The sequence below is a fragment of the Python bivittatus genome, unplaced genomic scaffold (assembly GCF_059951505.1).
Source record: "Python bivittatus isolate LINGU-HERP-01145 unplaced genomic scaffold, Pbiv_v1 ctg000480_np1212, whole genome shotgun sequence".
Classification (NCBI taxonomy): Eukaryota; Metazoa; Chordata; class Lepidosauria; order Squamata; family Pythonidae; genus Python; species Python bivittatus.
The window spans coordinates 25138493-25152703 of NW_028277075.1; the positions used below are offsets into that span (position 1 = coordinate 25138493).

The 14211-nt window shown below is 39.9% G+C and overlaps 1 protein-coding gene across 2 annotated transcripts in view; it reads right to left on the reverse strand.

Annotated features, from left to right (window-relative positions):
* Positions 1 to 3968: 3968 nt before the first annotated feature.
* Positions 3969 to 14211, reverse strand: part of RPAP1 (RNA polymerase II associated protein 1) — a 62188-nt gene continuing 51945 nt past the window's right edge. For both annotated transcript variants that reach the window (XM_025172387.2, XM_025172385.2), the window contains exons 22-25: positions 7795 to 8599; positions 6462 to 6638; positions 5401 to 5457; positions 3969 to 4379 (exon numbers count right to left, since the gene is read on the reverse strand). In XM_025172387.2, coding sequence (XP_025028155.2) covers positions 4224 to 4379; positions 5401 to 5457; positions 6462 to 6638; positions 7795 to 8599 — 1195 coding nt within the window. In that variant the 3' untranslated portion in view covers positions 3969 to 4223. The remainder of the gene's footprint in view (positions 4380 to 5400; positions 5458 to 6461; positions 6639 to 7794; positions 8600 to 14211) is intronic.

Here is a 14211-nt window from a genome sequence, read left to right on the forward strand (position 1 = left end):
AGAGAAAAGGGGAAGGGAATAGTTTGCTGTCCATTTTAAGAGTTGTGTTAGTTAGAGCTAGTTGAGACTGGTTGTAAGTCTAGGCAGCTTGTTTTAGAAGCAGCCAGCTATAGAAAGAGCTCTCTGTCGAGTGATTTATTTAAACAATTAAACAATGAAAGCAGCACAAGAAAATCCCTCAGGATATGCAGATTTCAAAATTTATTAACAATTTAAATTACATTTTTAAAAAGCATAAAAAGAGTTAAATATTGACAACAGAGGATACAAAAATTACATATTTCTTTCCTTTTATACCTATTAAATGTGGCTAGCATTGCAAGCAAATGTTACAGGTGAAACTCGAAAAATTAGAATATCGTGCAAATGTTCATTTATGTCAGTAAGGCAACTCAAAAGGTGAAACCAATATATGAGATAGACGCATTACATGCAAAGCGAGATATGTCAAGCCTTACTTTGGTATAATTGTGATGATTATGGCGTACAGCTTATGAAAACCCCAAATTCACAATCTCAGAAAATTAGAATATTACATGACATCAATAACACAAGGATTGGAAATAGAACAATATCGGACCTCTGCAAAGTATAAGCATGCATATGTACTCAGTACTTGGTTTGGGCCCCTTTTGCAGCAATGACTGCCGCAATGCAGCATGACATGGATGCTATCAGCCTGTGGCACTGCTGAGGTGTTATGGAAGACCAGGATGCTTCAATAGCGGCCTTCAGCTCTGCTGCATTGTTCGGTCTCATGTCCCTCATCTTTCTCTTGGCAATGCCCCATAGATTCTCTATGGGGTTCAGGTCAGGCGAGTTTGCTGGCCAATCAAGCACAGTAATCCCATGGTCACTGAACCAGGTTTTGGTACTTTTGACAGTGTGGGCAGGTGCCAGGTCCTGCTGGAAAATGAAGTCAGCATCCCCATAAAGCTCGTCTGTGGAAGGAAGCATGAAGTGCTCCAAAATCTCCTGGTAGACGGCTGCGTTGACCCTGGACTTAATGAGGCACAGTGGACCAACACCAGCAGATGACATGGCTCCCCAAATCAACACAGACTGTGGAAACTTCACACTGGACTTCAAGCATCGTGCATTGTGTGCCTCTCCATTCTTCCTCCAGACTCTGGGTCCTTGGTTCCCAAATGAGATGCAAAAGTTGCTCTCATCAGAAAAGAGGACTTTGGGCCACTGGGAAACAAACCAGTTCTTTTTTTCTGTAGCCCAGGTAAGACGCTTCTGACGTTGTTTGTTGTTCAGGAGCGGCTTGACAAGAGGAATACGACATTTGAAGCCCATGTCCAGGATCTGTCTGTGTGTGGTGGCTCTTGATGCACTAACTCCAGCCTCAGTCCACTCCTTGTGAAAGTCCCCAACACTTTTGAATGGCCTTTTCCTGACAATCCTCTCCAGGCTGCGGTCATCCCTGCTGCTTGTGCACCTTTTTCTACCACACTTTTCCCTTCCACATAACCTTCTATTGATGTGCTTTGATACAGCACTTTGGGAACATCCAACTTCTTCTGCAGCTACCTTTTGGGGCTTTCCCTCCTTATGGAGAGTGTCAATTATGGTTTTCTGCACAACTGTCAGGTCAGCAGTCTTTCCCATGCTTGTGATTCCTACTGAACCAGCCTGAGAGACCATTTAAAGGCTCAGGAACCCTTTGCAGGTGTTATGGATTCATTAGCTGATTAGAGTGGGACACTTTGAGCCTAGAATATTGAACCTTTTCACACTATTCTAATTTTCTGAGATTGTGAATTTGGGGTTTTCATAAGCTGTATGCCATAATCATCACAATTATACCAAAGTAAGGCTTGACATATCTCGCTTTGCATGTAATGCGTCTATCTCATATATTGGTTTCACCTTTTGAGTTGTCTTACTGACATAAATGAACATTTGCATGATATTCTAATTTTTCGAGTTTCACCTGTATGTGAAAGGGGAAAAAAGCATTAGCTAGAGGGAATCCCTCCTCATCAGCAGTCACAAATAAGATCTCACCAAAGAGAGTACAGGGAGTGAATGTCTGAGGATGACGCTGCCTCTCATATAAAACCTCAAATGCTTTATGAAAAGCAACCTCAGGAATACTGTCCAGCAAAACAGTATTCCATGTTTTTATCAGCTGTGAAATTGTGCAACCACACTGTTCTGATCAGAAAAGAAGACTGACCAGTTAGACAGCTAATCTGGTAACAGTACTAGAAGCAGTGGACCAGTATAAGTCATTTGTATCACCTTACTATTGTTCATATCACCCAATGAAAAGCACAGGCCAAATAAAAAAACATTTTGTCGCTTATATGATTATCATTATCAAGCACACTTCGCCTTGATCTTTTTATTTTAAAAATAGAAGTAATCATTATGCTATAAGAATTGGATTAATGTCTAACAATCAGATTCAAATACACAAAACATAAAGGCTGAAATCTGTTTTAAAAAATGGCTAGCTTTCTCAGCAGAATGCAAAATGTCTTATCTTCTCATTCATAACAGGCCATGGTAGAAATTTTTACTGATATTTTATTGAACATCACCCCCTAGTGATCTACAAGGAGAATACACAAGAAAAAAACTTGTCTAAATTCTTTCAGGGGCCAGTTGTTTAAATTATGCATATTTGAACCTAACCTAATTTCTTAAACCTTAGGGGGGGAAAAGGTCCATTTTCTAGAATGTTTGACAGTGACTTGTAGCTTGAAAGATTTCCCTTCAAACTTGGGAGGAAATCTGGTGGATCCTCCTAACGCTCAAAACAAGCATATTTTAGGTAATACCAAAAAGCAGAATAAAACTTTATTACTCTTTTTTAAAATATACTTAATGGAATAAATACTTGCTTATTCCAGTTTCTACATATTTTCTTACAGTGTTTAGAAGAGAGAACTATGGGACATCAGGTTGTTCATCCTCAAGACATATAGTCCACAGCCAACACTGTGAGAGATTGCGTTCCCCAGATGGTCTACGGTACATTCTTCACCAGGAAAAAATTGAACTTACTTCTGAAAATGTATGAGGTGGTCAAGGATCATGTGCTCAGATTGGGTGGGGGTGGGGGGTTTCCATAGAGACTCATTCTCCTCTGTGGTCCTTCCTGGACTGACCATGTGCCACACAATTGAAGTTCATTCCAGAAAGAATTGCATGAAAGCAAGTTGCCTTTTCAAAGAGGTTGCACTCTTGAGAGAATGAAGATTTTTGGCTGCAAAAGGAAAAGCATAATAACCCCTCTCTGGTGTAAATGGACAGCAAGTTTATGTCTGGATACTTTGTGTGTAAATTCAGATATCAGTCTGAGCATAAATCTGCCCCTATGAAGCAACTAATAAAAGACCTCAGCTCTGTAGTAATCAGTACATCCCTACCCACTATATAATATGGTGCTGTTCTCCTTTCAAACCATACACTAGAAGCATAATCAGATGGAGAAGTCACTCACACATTCTGTGTTCTGTTGGCTGTTTTTAATTTTGAACAAAAAACAGGTTTATGTACCTGACAGTGGATCTTATCCTACACAAATTATCTTGCCTGTACCCCTACGGAACCTGTCTTCATTCAGCTCAATAATACTTCATTTTTTGCAGCACATGTTTTCAACCAACCAACCACTCTTTTTTCTCTTTCTCTTATGGTCAATAGTTGCAGCTGCCAAAGCATCCTGTTCTGTGAAAGATAACTTTATTAAATATAATAAGGTTATAAAAATAGAGAAGCAGCAGCTAATGCAGAAAGACAGGAGGGAAGGAAGGGCAGATGGCTTAGGGCAGAGATGAAAACTTCTAATGTGGTTTTCCTGAGAAGTCTGGCTCAGAAACAGCTGCAGAATCTGACTGTATCCTTCAGGACAGTTTCAGAAAGTCAGCTTCCTGTTTCCCAGACATTTGTACCACATTGTACCGGTCAAATGCAATACTAGACATCAAACTATCATTTCAGGTTAAGAAAGCTTTTATCAAAGATCATTTATTGTTCATTTCAATATGTACATTTCTTACTCTCATTTTTATTTCTCCCCAAAGTAAAACATCAACTAGCTGAAAAGATGAAACAGTCCAAATGTTCTATCAAAACTGGGCCAGGCTGAGGGTAAGTGCAGATGCTTTCCTGTTGTGCTCAGGAAGAGCACCATGAATCCAACTGAGCTTTTCCAAAATCTCTGTCCACTGGTGCTCACTTCCTCAGTTAGCCAGCCAGAGTCTTCTTTATCTGTCTGAAACTGATGTTCCCTCGCTGCATTCTTTCTTAGTTATTGCTTGCAGGTAGTTCAGGCGAATGGCAGGAAGCTCTTCGTAAAGGTCAAACCCCAATGGGTTCTCTTTATCTGCCCTCTTGTAATAGAGAAGATGTCTCTTCAGTGCCTGAAAGAAGTAAGAGAGAATTAAGGGTGCATGGAAAAGAGAAACCATTTCCCCAGTAAAACCCAATATAACCTCAAATCTTGAATTAGGGGAAAAGATGAAATACATAGTACTTGTTCAGTTGTTGTATCCAACTCATACAATCCATACATTTGCCATGGAAAATCTGCAGCTTAGCAGTTCTACATTAACTGCAATACTGAGCTGCAGATAATTTTTCCTACTGCTACAAGTATTGACTCTGCACTAAACAATAGTAATAACGTATTATTGATGATAAAAAAACGAATTAAGCATTCCAAGTTCTATGTGTGTTTTACATTAGTACTCCTTTTCTCCCATTACATTTAGTAGGTTGTCTATATCCTTCCACTGAATTTGTGCATGAAGAGGGATTTGAGTTAAACAAATAGTGGCTCATAAAAACAAAGGGCTCTGCTGTTGGATATAAGAATGTTTAGGAGTGCTCCTTCCACTCTGTAGCCTCAGTACATTTAAGAGTATTTTCCAGACAAATTATTCAACTAGGCCCCCATCCCCCAGGTGGGTTGTATACCAGATGAAAGCATAAGCCCACCTCTGAAAGGCATATATGCTAGAGCAGTGTTTCTCAACTTCAGCAACTTTAAGATGGGTGGACTTCAACTCCCAGAATTGCCCAGCCAGCATGCTGGCTGGGGAATTCTGGGAGTTGGAGTCCACCCATCTTAAAGTTGCTAAGGTTGAAAAACACTGTGCTAAAGCATTAGCACTAAATTGCAACTATAGGAAAAATGTGTAGAGGATTCTGCTTGGTGTTCAATTTAAACTGGACATCCTTCAAGAAATTATAGCTTCTAAGAAAAGATACCAGAACAGAAATCAGTGTGAAATTTGTTCACACTGAGATGCGCTTGATTAAAATATTTCAGCCCAATCTGTATTTCTACATCCCGTGAAAATTTGTTTTCAACGCTGGGAGTATGATGGAAGGAGTCTTTACTGCCAATACTGGTGTTATAAAATTGATACAAATAATTACCTCATTTCTTAAGGCCCAGGTCCTCTGTAACATGCTTCTTCGAGCAACATCAATCTCCTGAAACAAAATATAGAAGACATTAGATTTCAGACATTTTTGGCTTCTTTCTGAGGTGAAAGGACTCTTCAGTTGTCTCAAAGAATTAAGACAATTTGAAGAGTTGACATCTGTAGATCCTATGTATTAGCCTTTTTATTTTCCAAATGAAGAGTCTGGAAGAAATAATAAAGAGGCGTCTTGTCTTGTCTGGACTGTTCTTTCAGGACTAGCAGCTTGACATCTTGACTTTCTGCCAACATCCCTAACAAGTGAGACAACAGTCTACAATTACTGTCTATTTGGGATTCTATTCACTCCATTATCTACCTGATATCACGAATTCTACACAATTTGTATGGTGGCATGTGAAAGAAAGTCATACAAGAAATTGGCATCCACTGTAACAACCAAGAGTGAGGCAAAGAACGTAGGACATCTCTCCTAGCTTGCACGGGTGTATGAATTTCAGTTGTGTAGTTAGGCTGCTGCCTGAGGATAATGGTCTTATATTGTGGCTTGCGCTACTGAATGATACAGCCATGCAAAACTTCATTCGTGGAAGGCATCTCTTTAGTATGATTAATTCTCTTCTTTTACTAAAATATAACCTACAGGAAATACCAATGAAGGCAAAACTTCATTTACTGGCTTATGATTTAAATCTCAAATAGTTTTCAATCAAGATAAAAATTAGTAGTTTGAATAAGTCGAATTACAAATGGCAGAAAGAACGTCTAATCTGCATCTGGATAAAGAACTGGCTAATCTGGGCCATAAATTGATATTTATGGAATTACTTCAAAGGCAGTTCCTACAGTGATGCTGCAAACTATTACATTTATAATCCAAATGGCAAATCCAGGTTGACATTGGAGTACACCTATATGGAACACTCCAGCTGAAAGTGCAAGTGTTTCCCACGCTGCTGCTAAGAAGAAGCCATCACAGGAAGAGTTTATGTGCATTATACAGTTGGCAGAACAGGATGGCTCCTAGCCAGCCTGTGAAAAGTTACCACGTACCTGTGGGACATTTTCCTGGGAGAAAATGAAGGTGTTGACATGGGCCACTGCAACCACATAAAGTATAGGACACCAGTGATGCTGCAAGGTTCCTGTGACCAGGGCATGGAAGTACTGACTTAAGAGGTTGAGATTGTCTTCAGGAGGAGAAAGATATCGCTCAAGAGGCAAAGGAAACTGCAACAAAGCAAAGAAAGCAAAATGTCTTTTTGACTACCAACTTTATCTGCAAACAAACAAACAAAAATTCTTAACTTAGTCCATAGTAATTAGAGGAGCAGGAAAGAATAGCCCAGAATGGTAGCATCCAGTGGTTCTTGACAGATGGAAGTGTCAATTCTGCCTTACTTTAAAAATTAAGAATTGATCTCATCACTTTGGCTACAGTGATTCAAATCCTTACATGTCCCATGCTACAATATGGCACAAGAAACAAGCTGCATCATTTTTGTTACTATTCTGCCCGTTCTTCCCTTTGCTAGGCTATTCTCTCCATTAACATAAACAGCTCCCTGTCTCAGAACTGCTACAGGTTTATGAGAGATTTCTTTCTAAATGACTTTTTTTGGGGTCCACAAATATTCCTCCTTGTGTCTCCAAGTTCTCCAGCTCCCTGATATCCAGGCTATGCCTTACGGTAACCACAAATGATTTCACTCAAAATGGTAAGGCTGCAGGAATAATTAAATTGAACACAAAGTGATCAGTCTAAATTAAATTAAGGCCCTAGGTCATATTTAGCAAATACATCAAGTTAAGAGCCTGTGCATATGGAAATCAATCATACTAGGGCATACCGTGAAACAAACAGCTGCTCCATTCAGGATTTTTCTTTCATATTCACTACTGAGGCTGATGACATTCTATTTGCTTGTGACTTGGACCAGACCAAGCAGCCCTCACTATAGTCATTGCAAGAGTATTAAGCTCTTCCCAATTTGGAAGCTGCTTCCATTTCATTGCACTTTCCATTTCTCTCCACCAAACCCTAAGATCCTTATTCTGGGGAAGTGAATGCTCTAGGTGCCCCTGGAACATTATTTACTTTAAAGTCTATTAGTTGCAAGATTATACTTGCTATGCCAGTTCTTGGAGCATATACCTTCATTTGCATTTTCTCCCCGCTCTAAAATAAATCTCCGTGAGGTCATCAATGGCTTTGGCATTCTGCACTCAAATGGAATTGCCACAAAGACCTTAAATCTTTGCTTAGAATGTCCCAAGAAAATTCTTAATTTCCTTTAAGAAGCTCAAGCATCCATTTAATTCTAAGCAGCTGACTCAACTACAGCGGCTGAGTGATCTGCTCTCAAGCAGCAACCATGAGACATACCTGTTGGAGTGGAACTCCCAAAGCTCTTAAGGTGTTCACATGCTCTCCAAAGACAGCCATCTTTAGCTGAACACTGAAATGCCTCTGCAGAGGAAGAAGCACAAAGACTCCAAAGAGAGGATCTCCAAAAGAGACACTTTCAAACTGTTCTAGGAAGCTTATATAAAGGTCATGGAAAGAAGCTAAGCCAGGGAGAGGAACATCCAAATTCAAGGACTCAAAGACTTTGGACTGGCAGTAAAGTGAGAGCAGAGCTGCTGTATAGCAATGTACAGGGCCTTCCAGAAATAAGTCACTGCCCGTGAGGAAGACACACATAAGCCTTGCAAGTTTGGCTGCAATTGGGATACCCTGAAGGACTTTGGCCCTCCAAGTCTCCAATAGGAGGATCCACTGTAGATTCCGAGTCATAATATTCACAAGGTCCAGAGGAAGACGGCTTTCTGTGGCCCACTGTGTTTCTGCCCCAGTTGCTTTGTTATAGAGACCGATAAGAGGAAGGAATAGCCAGTCAGAAGGCAAAATAGGCCCTCTGACCTCAGGAAGCAGCATGGATTGGACACGATGAGTTCGACCTTGATAAACATCTCTAGAATGAATAAGAGCTGGCTTCAAGTAGGTAAAATGAAAGAGAAAACAAGACTGTATCAGTGGAAGTTGTCGGTAAGCTTCTTCCAGTAAAGCACCATAACTAGGGAGTGGAGAAATGGGGGCTGTTAAGCTTAGCGGTGATGGCTTTGCTTTTGAATTCAAGCGCAGAAGGTCTGAGAAGTCAGCAGCTTCTGGTCCTCCCACTTTGCCTTCACTGAAAAAAGGGTGAAAACATGATAAATACAGAGGGTTTTTACAACATTCAAATATGTCCTATTTTAATCTCTAATAAAGCACACTATTACTGTATTTACAAATAAATTCAAAGGCATTGCCTGAGGAAATAAATTCCACTATTTAGATAATACTACTAATAAAACAAGAACTGCCTCATTCCAGCAGTGGCTTGACAGATACTGCTGGGGAAGTTCATGAATAGGGAATATGCTATAAATAGGAAGAGGAGTGTTCTTCCTTAAGTAAATACGGAGTGTTGTCTTTATTTAGTTAAAAACACAAAAATGAAAGTTGCAGTGAAAATGGATGGCTATAAATGCACATTCTGTTCACCAAGAGCAATGAAACCCAGGCAAGCATCACTACACACACCTCTGAGAATACAGGAATGAAAACAGTAAGATGAAAGGGAGGGGAAGAAATATCAAGGAGCAATATACTATCATATATATAAAGGGAGGAAGCAGCTGAGTTGGAGAAGCTAGCTGTGTTATTTGCTTATCTGATAAGATGGTAAAAAAAGGCAGGAGGACTGAGGGAGGAGAGATAGTCAATAAAGCAAAGGAATGGGAGGAGGCAGTCAGGTTAGATAAGTACCAGGAACCATAAAAGCAGGGTTAGGGTTAGGAGGAAAAAAGGAAGCAGCAGCAGAAGTTGGATCCTGTTGCATATAGAGGTAGACCTTGTTTTCCAGAGTTCTGTTATTTGTGGATTCATGTATCCCACAGCTAATAAAAAGCTGAACAGGATGCCTGTGGAAAGTAGTTCTGAGTATTGGTGGGTTTTGCTGACGTCCACCATTTTACACATGCACAAACACAGTGAAATTGGCATTATATACCCCACCAATCTGTATTACCTTATACAGTCATACTTTGAGTAAGCCCATAGAAGGGAATTCTGCCCTCACCTTGACAATTACCCAATGATCTTAATGGTCTGCAGGCTTCTTACCTTCTATGGACCTCTCCTTCCTGCATGTTATAGTATGCTATCTACAGGAAAAGAATGATAAATGCTTATTGGGGAGTTCTGCTGAGAGGGGTGGCAAATGTACCAAAAAAGTGCTGACCTTGAGCAAGAAGGTGAAATTGCTGAACTTGTTGGCTTGCTGCGTCAACACCATATCTCTTTCATGGTGTTATGACATCAATGAGTCACTGTCCATTGTCCACTCCATAAAGAAAAGGTGAAGTCAGTATTTGCTCAGTGTGGTCTCTGGCACATCTTAGAAACTCAAGGTTGCATTCCATCCATGCAATCCCCACTTGGAATGGATGGAAAAGACCCTCACTCTATGAACAGAGGACCAAGCCCAGAATAACATGCCACTAAACAGACCAGTAATCCATGAAGAAGCATTGTGACCGTACACAGAGTTTATAATAGAAATGCTGACTGAGGTTTCCAGGCAAGGAGAGGATGGTTTCAAAGATTCAAGCACCATTACAGCCTCCATAATGCCAAACTGGCATGGAAAACTGCATAAGTGGATTACAAGGTTACACAAAGATATCCAGTCCAGCAGAGTTCTACTGGCTAATTAATTATGTAAGGTACAGGCCAGAGCAAATCTTCAATGCAATGAGACCAGCCTATTCTGGAAATGGATGTCCTCTTACTCTTTCATTAGCAAATCAAAAAGCACTACTCCAGGTTTCAAGAACTATATAATAATGCCCAGACTGATAAAGGTTCAGGAGACTATTATAGAAACAGCTGGCTGCAAGTTTCTCTGTTACCAATGAAAAGGCTCATTTTCAATATCACAGAACGGCTATTAGAACAAAAATAAAAAAGTCTTCATCCTAATGTGTATGGGGATATAATATACCTGTAAAGGAACAACAGTTCAATTGCTGGAATTCTTGGAAACCCATCCCACCCATTTCAATAAATCTTGCTAAGGTGAATTTTGTAAGAATGACATTTGGAAAGAATCACTTTCAGTTTAGGTAGCTGCAAAAGTGCCTGATAGACTGCCTTACTCTTCTAGCATGTAGCATTGCTGCTGGGGACTGTGTGGTCAAGCATAAGCTTCTGTACCAAGCACAGAACTCATGTGTCTTGAAAAGAATAAAACCAAGTTTGTATATTCTAAAGTATCAGCTGGCAAGTGTGGGTACAACACTTTCTCTGACTGTTATCAGCCACTGCTTTCTGGATGAGGTGCAGAAACATAAAGCCTTCAAACCTTCAAGATCCCTGGTCTTTACAGTTCTCTGCTGCTTGTCAATACCCCTGGCCATCCTGGAGATCACTTTGTTGACACCCAATGCCCCCTTCATGATTTAACTAATGGACCAAGGTCTGGTAGTGTCTTTCAAGCCCTACTACATGTACCATGCCTACCAGGATGCTGGTTCTCATGGAAAACAATTCCTCTTTATCAGTGAGCAATTGCTGGAGAAGCTACAGCATTGAAAACTGAATTGAAAACATTGACATCCCTTGCAGGGATGGACAGACACCACAGGAAATGAGCCAAGGCAGTCAGCTCTTCATTTGCTGCAGCCATTCCATTACGCTGATGATTATGGTGTATTGTCAACTTTGTACATATGTTGATAAAGGCCTTGAAAATAGTTACCTAACGTGCTGGATTTTCTCCAATTCTATCAGGAGGAGCTCACAGATCTCCTCATCTAGAAGCTTCTGATAGCAAAGAATCAGAGAAAAATATATGCTTTCCGAGTTCTTTATCCCAAAAATCTTCTCTTAGACCTTGTGGGTGGAGAATGGTTTGGGGGTCAAGTGTTGGAACTTGATCCCGTAATGCAGTGTGGCATTGTTCAAAAGGCAGCTGGGAGCTGCTCTGCAACTCAAGAATACCTTCTGGGCTCTGCAAAGCATGGCAAGGCAAAGCAAAGCAACACAGCCAGCTACTTTGGAAATGTAGCTACACCCACCACAGCTGAGTCACCGTCAGAAAGTGACATGGATACTTTATATGGCTTTGAGGAGGAGGAGTGCTCCACTGCTTCCCTATTTTGATTTTGTTGCAGGCCAAAGACTCAAAAGAAACGAAATAAAGGAACTTCACTTTTTTCTTGTTTGCTTGCTTTTGATTTTAATTTTGCTATAGGCTAGAGACTGTGGAAAATTATTCTGGTTTTTCCCCCCTACTTTGAACAAAAGGCTTTTTTTTTTTTAATGAAAGAGTAGGAGACACAGTGGGAGGCCAAGATACAGTACAGTATGCATTACTCATTTTTTATTTTTCTTTATAGTTAAGGTGATTTTTTCTTATTTTTGCCATTTTCTGGTGCTCCAAAACCTCTCCCCGCTCCCATTCCCAAAGGCTCTATATCTTATCTTTATTTAAACTCAGGAATGTAGCCTCTGTGAGTAACAAGGTCCATCTGTGCACACAAGCTTCACTGTCAATAAGGTAAGAAAGGCAGGAATGGAGAAGAGCAGGAAGATCTTAAATGTGTGAGATGTGCTGCTTATGCAGGCACTCCATTGTTTATGTCAGAGCATCTTAAAAGAATGCAAAAATGGCAGACTGTGTGAAAGAGAGGTGGAAGAACTAAAGGGAATGTAAGCAAAATTATAAAGAACACCATATAATTTGATGGCATGCCCCATTTATTTTCAGCACCTTGCATACACACCCACTTCCCCTAAACATGCATGTCCCATTTAAAGTATCATAGTCTATAGCCACTGCAAAATCAATGCAAATTATAAGCTCAGTATATATTAACACTTGTAAGACTGGAAAGAAATTTAATGCAACAGAGACAAATAAGAGAAGATGGAAGCAATCAGACCAGTAGCTTCTCTGGGCTAAATCAATTCAGAAATCAGTGGTTCCTCAGAAGAGTTTTGCCATCAAAACAAAGGATGGATATATACAAATTTAATGAATAGATTTAATGTTGACTGAAAGAGATGACCAAATTATAATATCAACTATACCAGGAATATAGAAAATTATCAGAGACAGGGAATAACATCACAACTGCAGATACCAGATGTAGTAGTGATAGACAGACAATCAGACAGGCAGACAGACATACCAGCACATAGATACAGTGCTTGATACCAGCACACAGATACAGTAATGGGCAAGCCCTTTAAAGACTATTTGAAGTTTCAATATTCAGAAAAAAAATGCTGCATTTCAAATCCATAGATTGAGCTGAAGATAATTTGTTGGAGTCTGAAAGGGTTAGAAAAGTAAAGATAATAGAAACGAAAAACATGGCAGTGAGAATGAAGTGAAAAGGTGCATAACCTTTTCTTCTGAATACCTTTTTGTGAACGTTAATCTTACATTCAGGGCTGTCTTCCTTTGGGGTAAACCTGATATTACTTGGCAGGCCCCATTTATTCGCAGGAGCTTGCATACACACCCACTTTCCCTGAACATGGACATCCCATTTGAAGTATCACAGCCTAAGCCACTGAGTAATCAACCTTCCATCAATTTGCCTAATCTTTTTAAAAATCCATCTCATTTTTAGCAAATGAATCATAAAGTTAGGATTTTTTAATATAGATTTGTGATGAGCAATTCCACCCTGCTTGATCCAGATATAGATCACCAGCGACAAGGACCATTGCAAAAAAAAGAAAAAGAAAAAATTGACAAAAATGTCTTCTAAAGAATGAAGTCTAAAGTGATGATTGTTTTGTGTTTATGATTAAAGTTTACTAGCCAACCCAGTTATCTTAGATTGCTATCCATTCCTAACAAGGGCAACACACCCCAAAAGGGAAATGTAAAGTTTCAGGTAATTACAAGAAAGCTCAGGAACCTCTTGGCTCAGCTTGTACAATTTTGCCAATTCATTTTTCAAATACTAAGACTTCAGAGAGAAAAGATATTTTTTACATGTATCACCATAACCTGTAAAAGTAAGTCCGGAGGTTGAGTCATGGCAACTGGACTTCTTTTCTTTGGGTTTGATATGTTTCGCTGCTTGTCAAAAGCTGCTTGGACAAGCAGCGAAACATATCAGACCAAAAGAAAAGAAGTCCAGTTGCCATGACTCAACCTCCGGATAATTCCACCTGGATGACTGAGAATCTTCATCAACATACTGTAAAAATAAGTGTGTGTGTATGTGTGTGTGTGTATACACACATGCATACCTACTTACATCCACACACATGCATATACAGTCAGGTCCAGAAATATTGGGACATCGACACAATTCTAACATCTTTGGCTCTATACACCACCACAATGGATTTGGAATGAAACAAACACAATGTGCATTAACTGCAGACTGTCAGCTTTAATTTGAGGGTATGTACATCCAACTCAGGTGAACGGTGTAGGAATTACAACAGTTTGCATATGTGCCTCCCACTTGTTAAGGGACCAAAAGTAATGGGACAGAATAATAATCATACATCAAACTTTCCCTTTTTAATACTTGGTTGCAAATCCGTTGCAGTCAATCACAACTTGAAGTCTGGAACGCATAGACATCACCAGACGCTGGGTTTCATCCCTGGTGATGCTCTGCCAGGCCTCTACTGCAACTGTCTTCAGTTCCTGCTTGTTCTTGGGGCATTTTCCTTTCAGTTTTGTCTTCAGCAAGTGAAATGCATGCTCAATGGGATTCAGGTCAG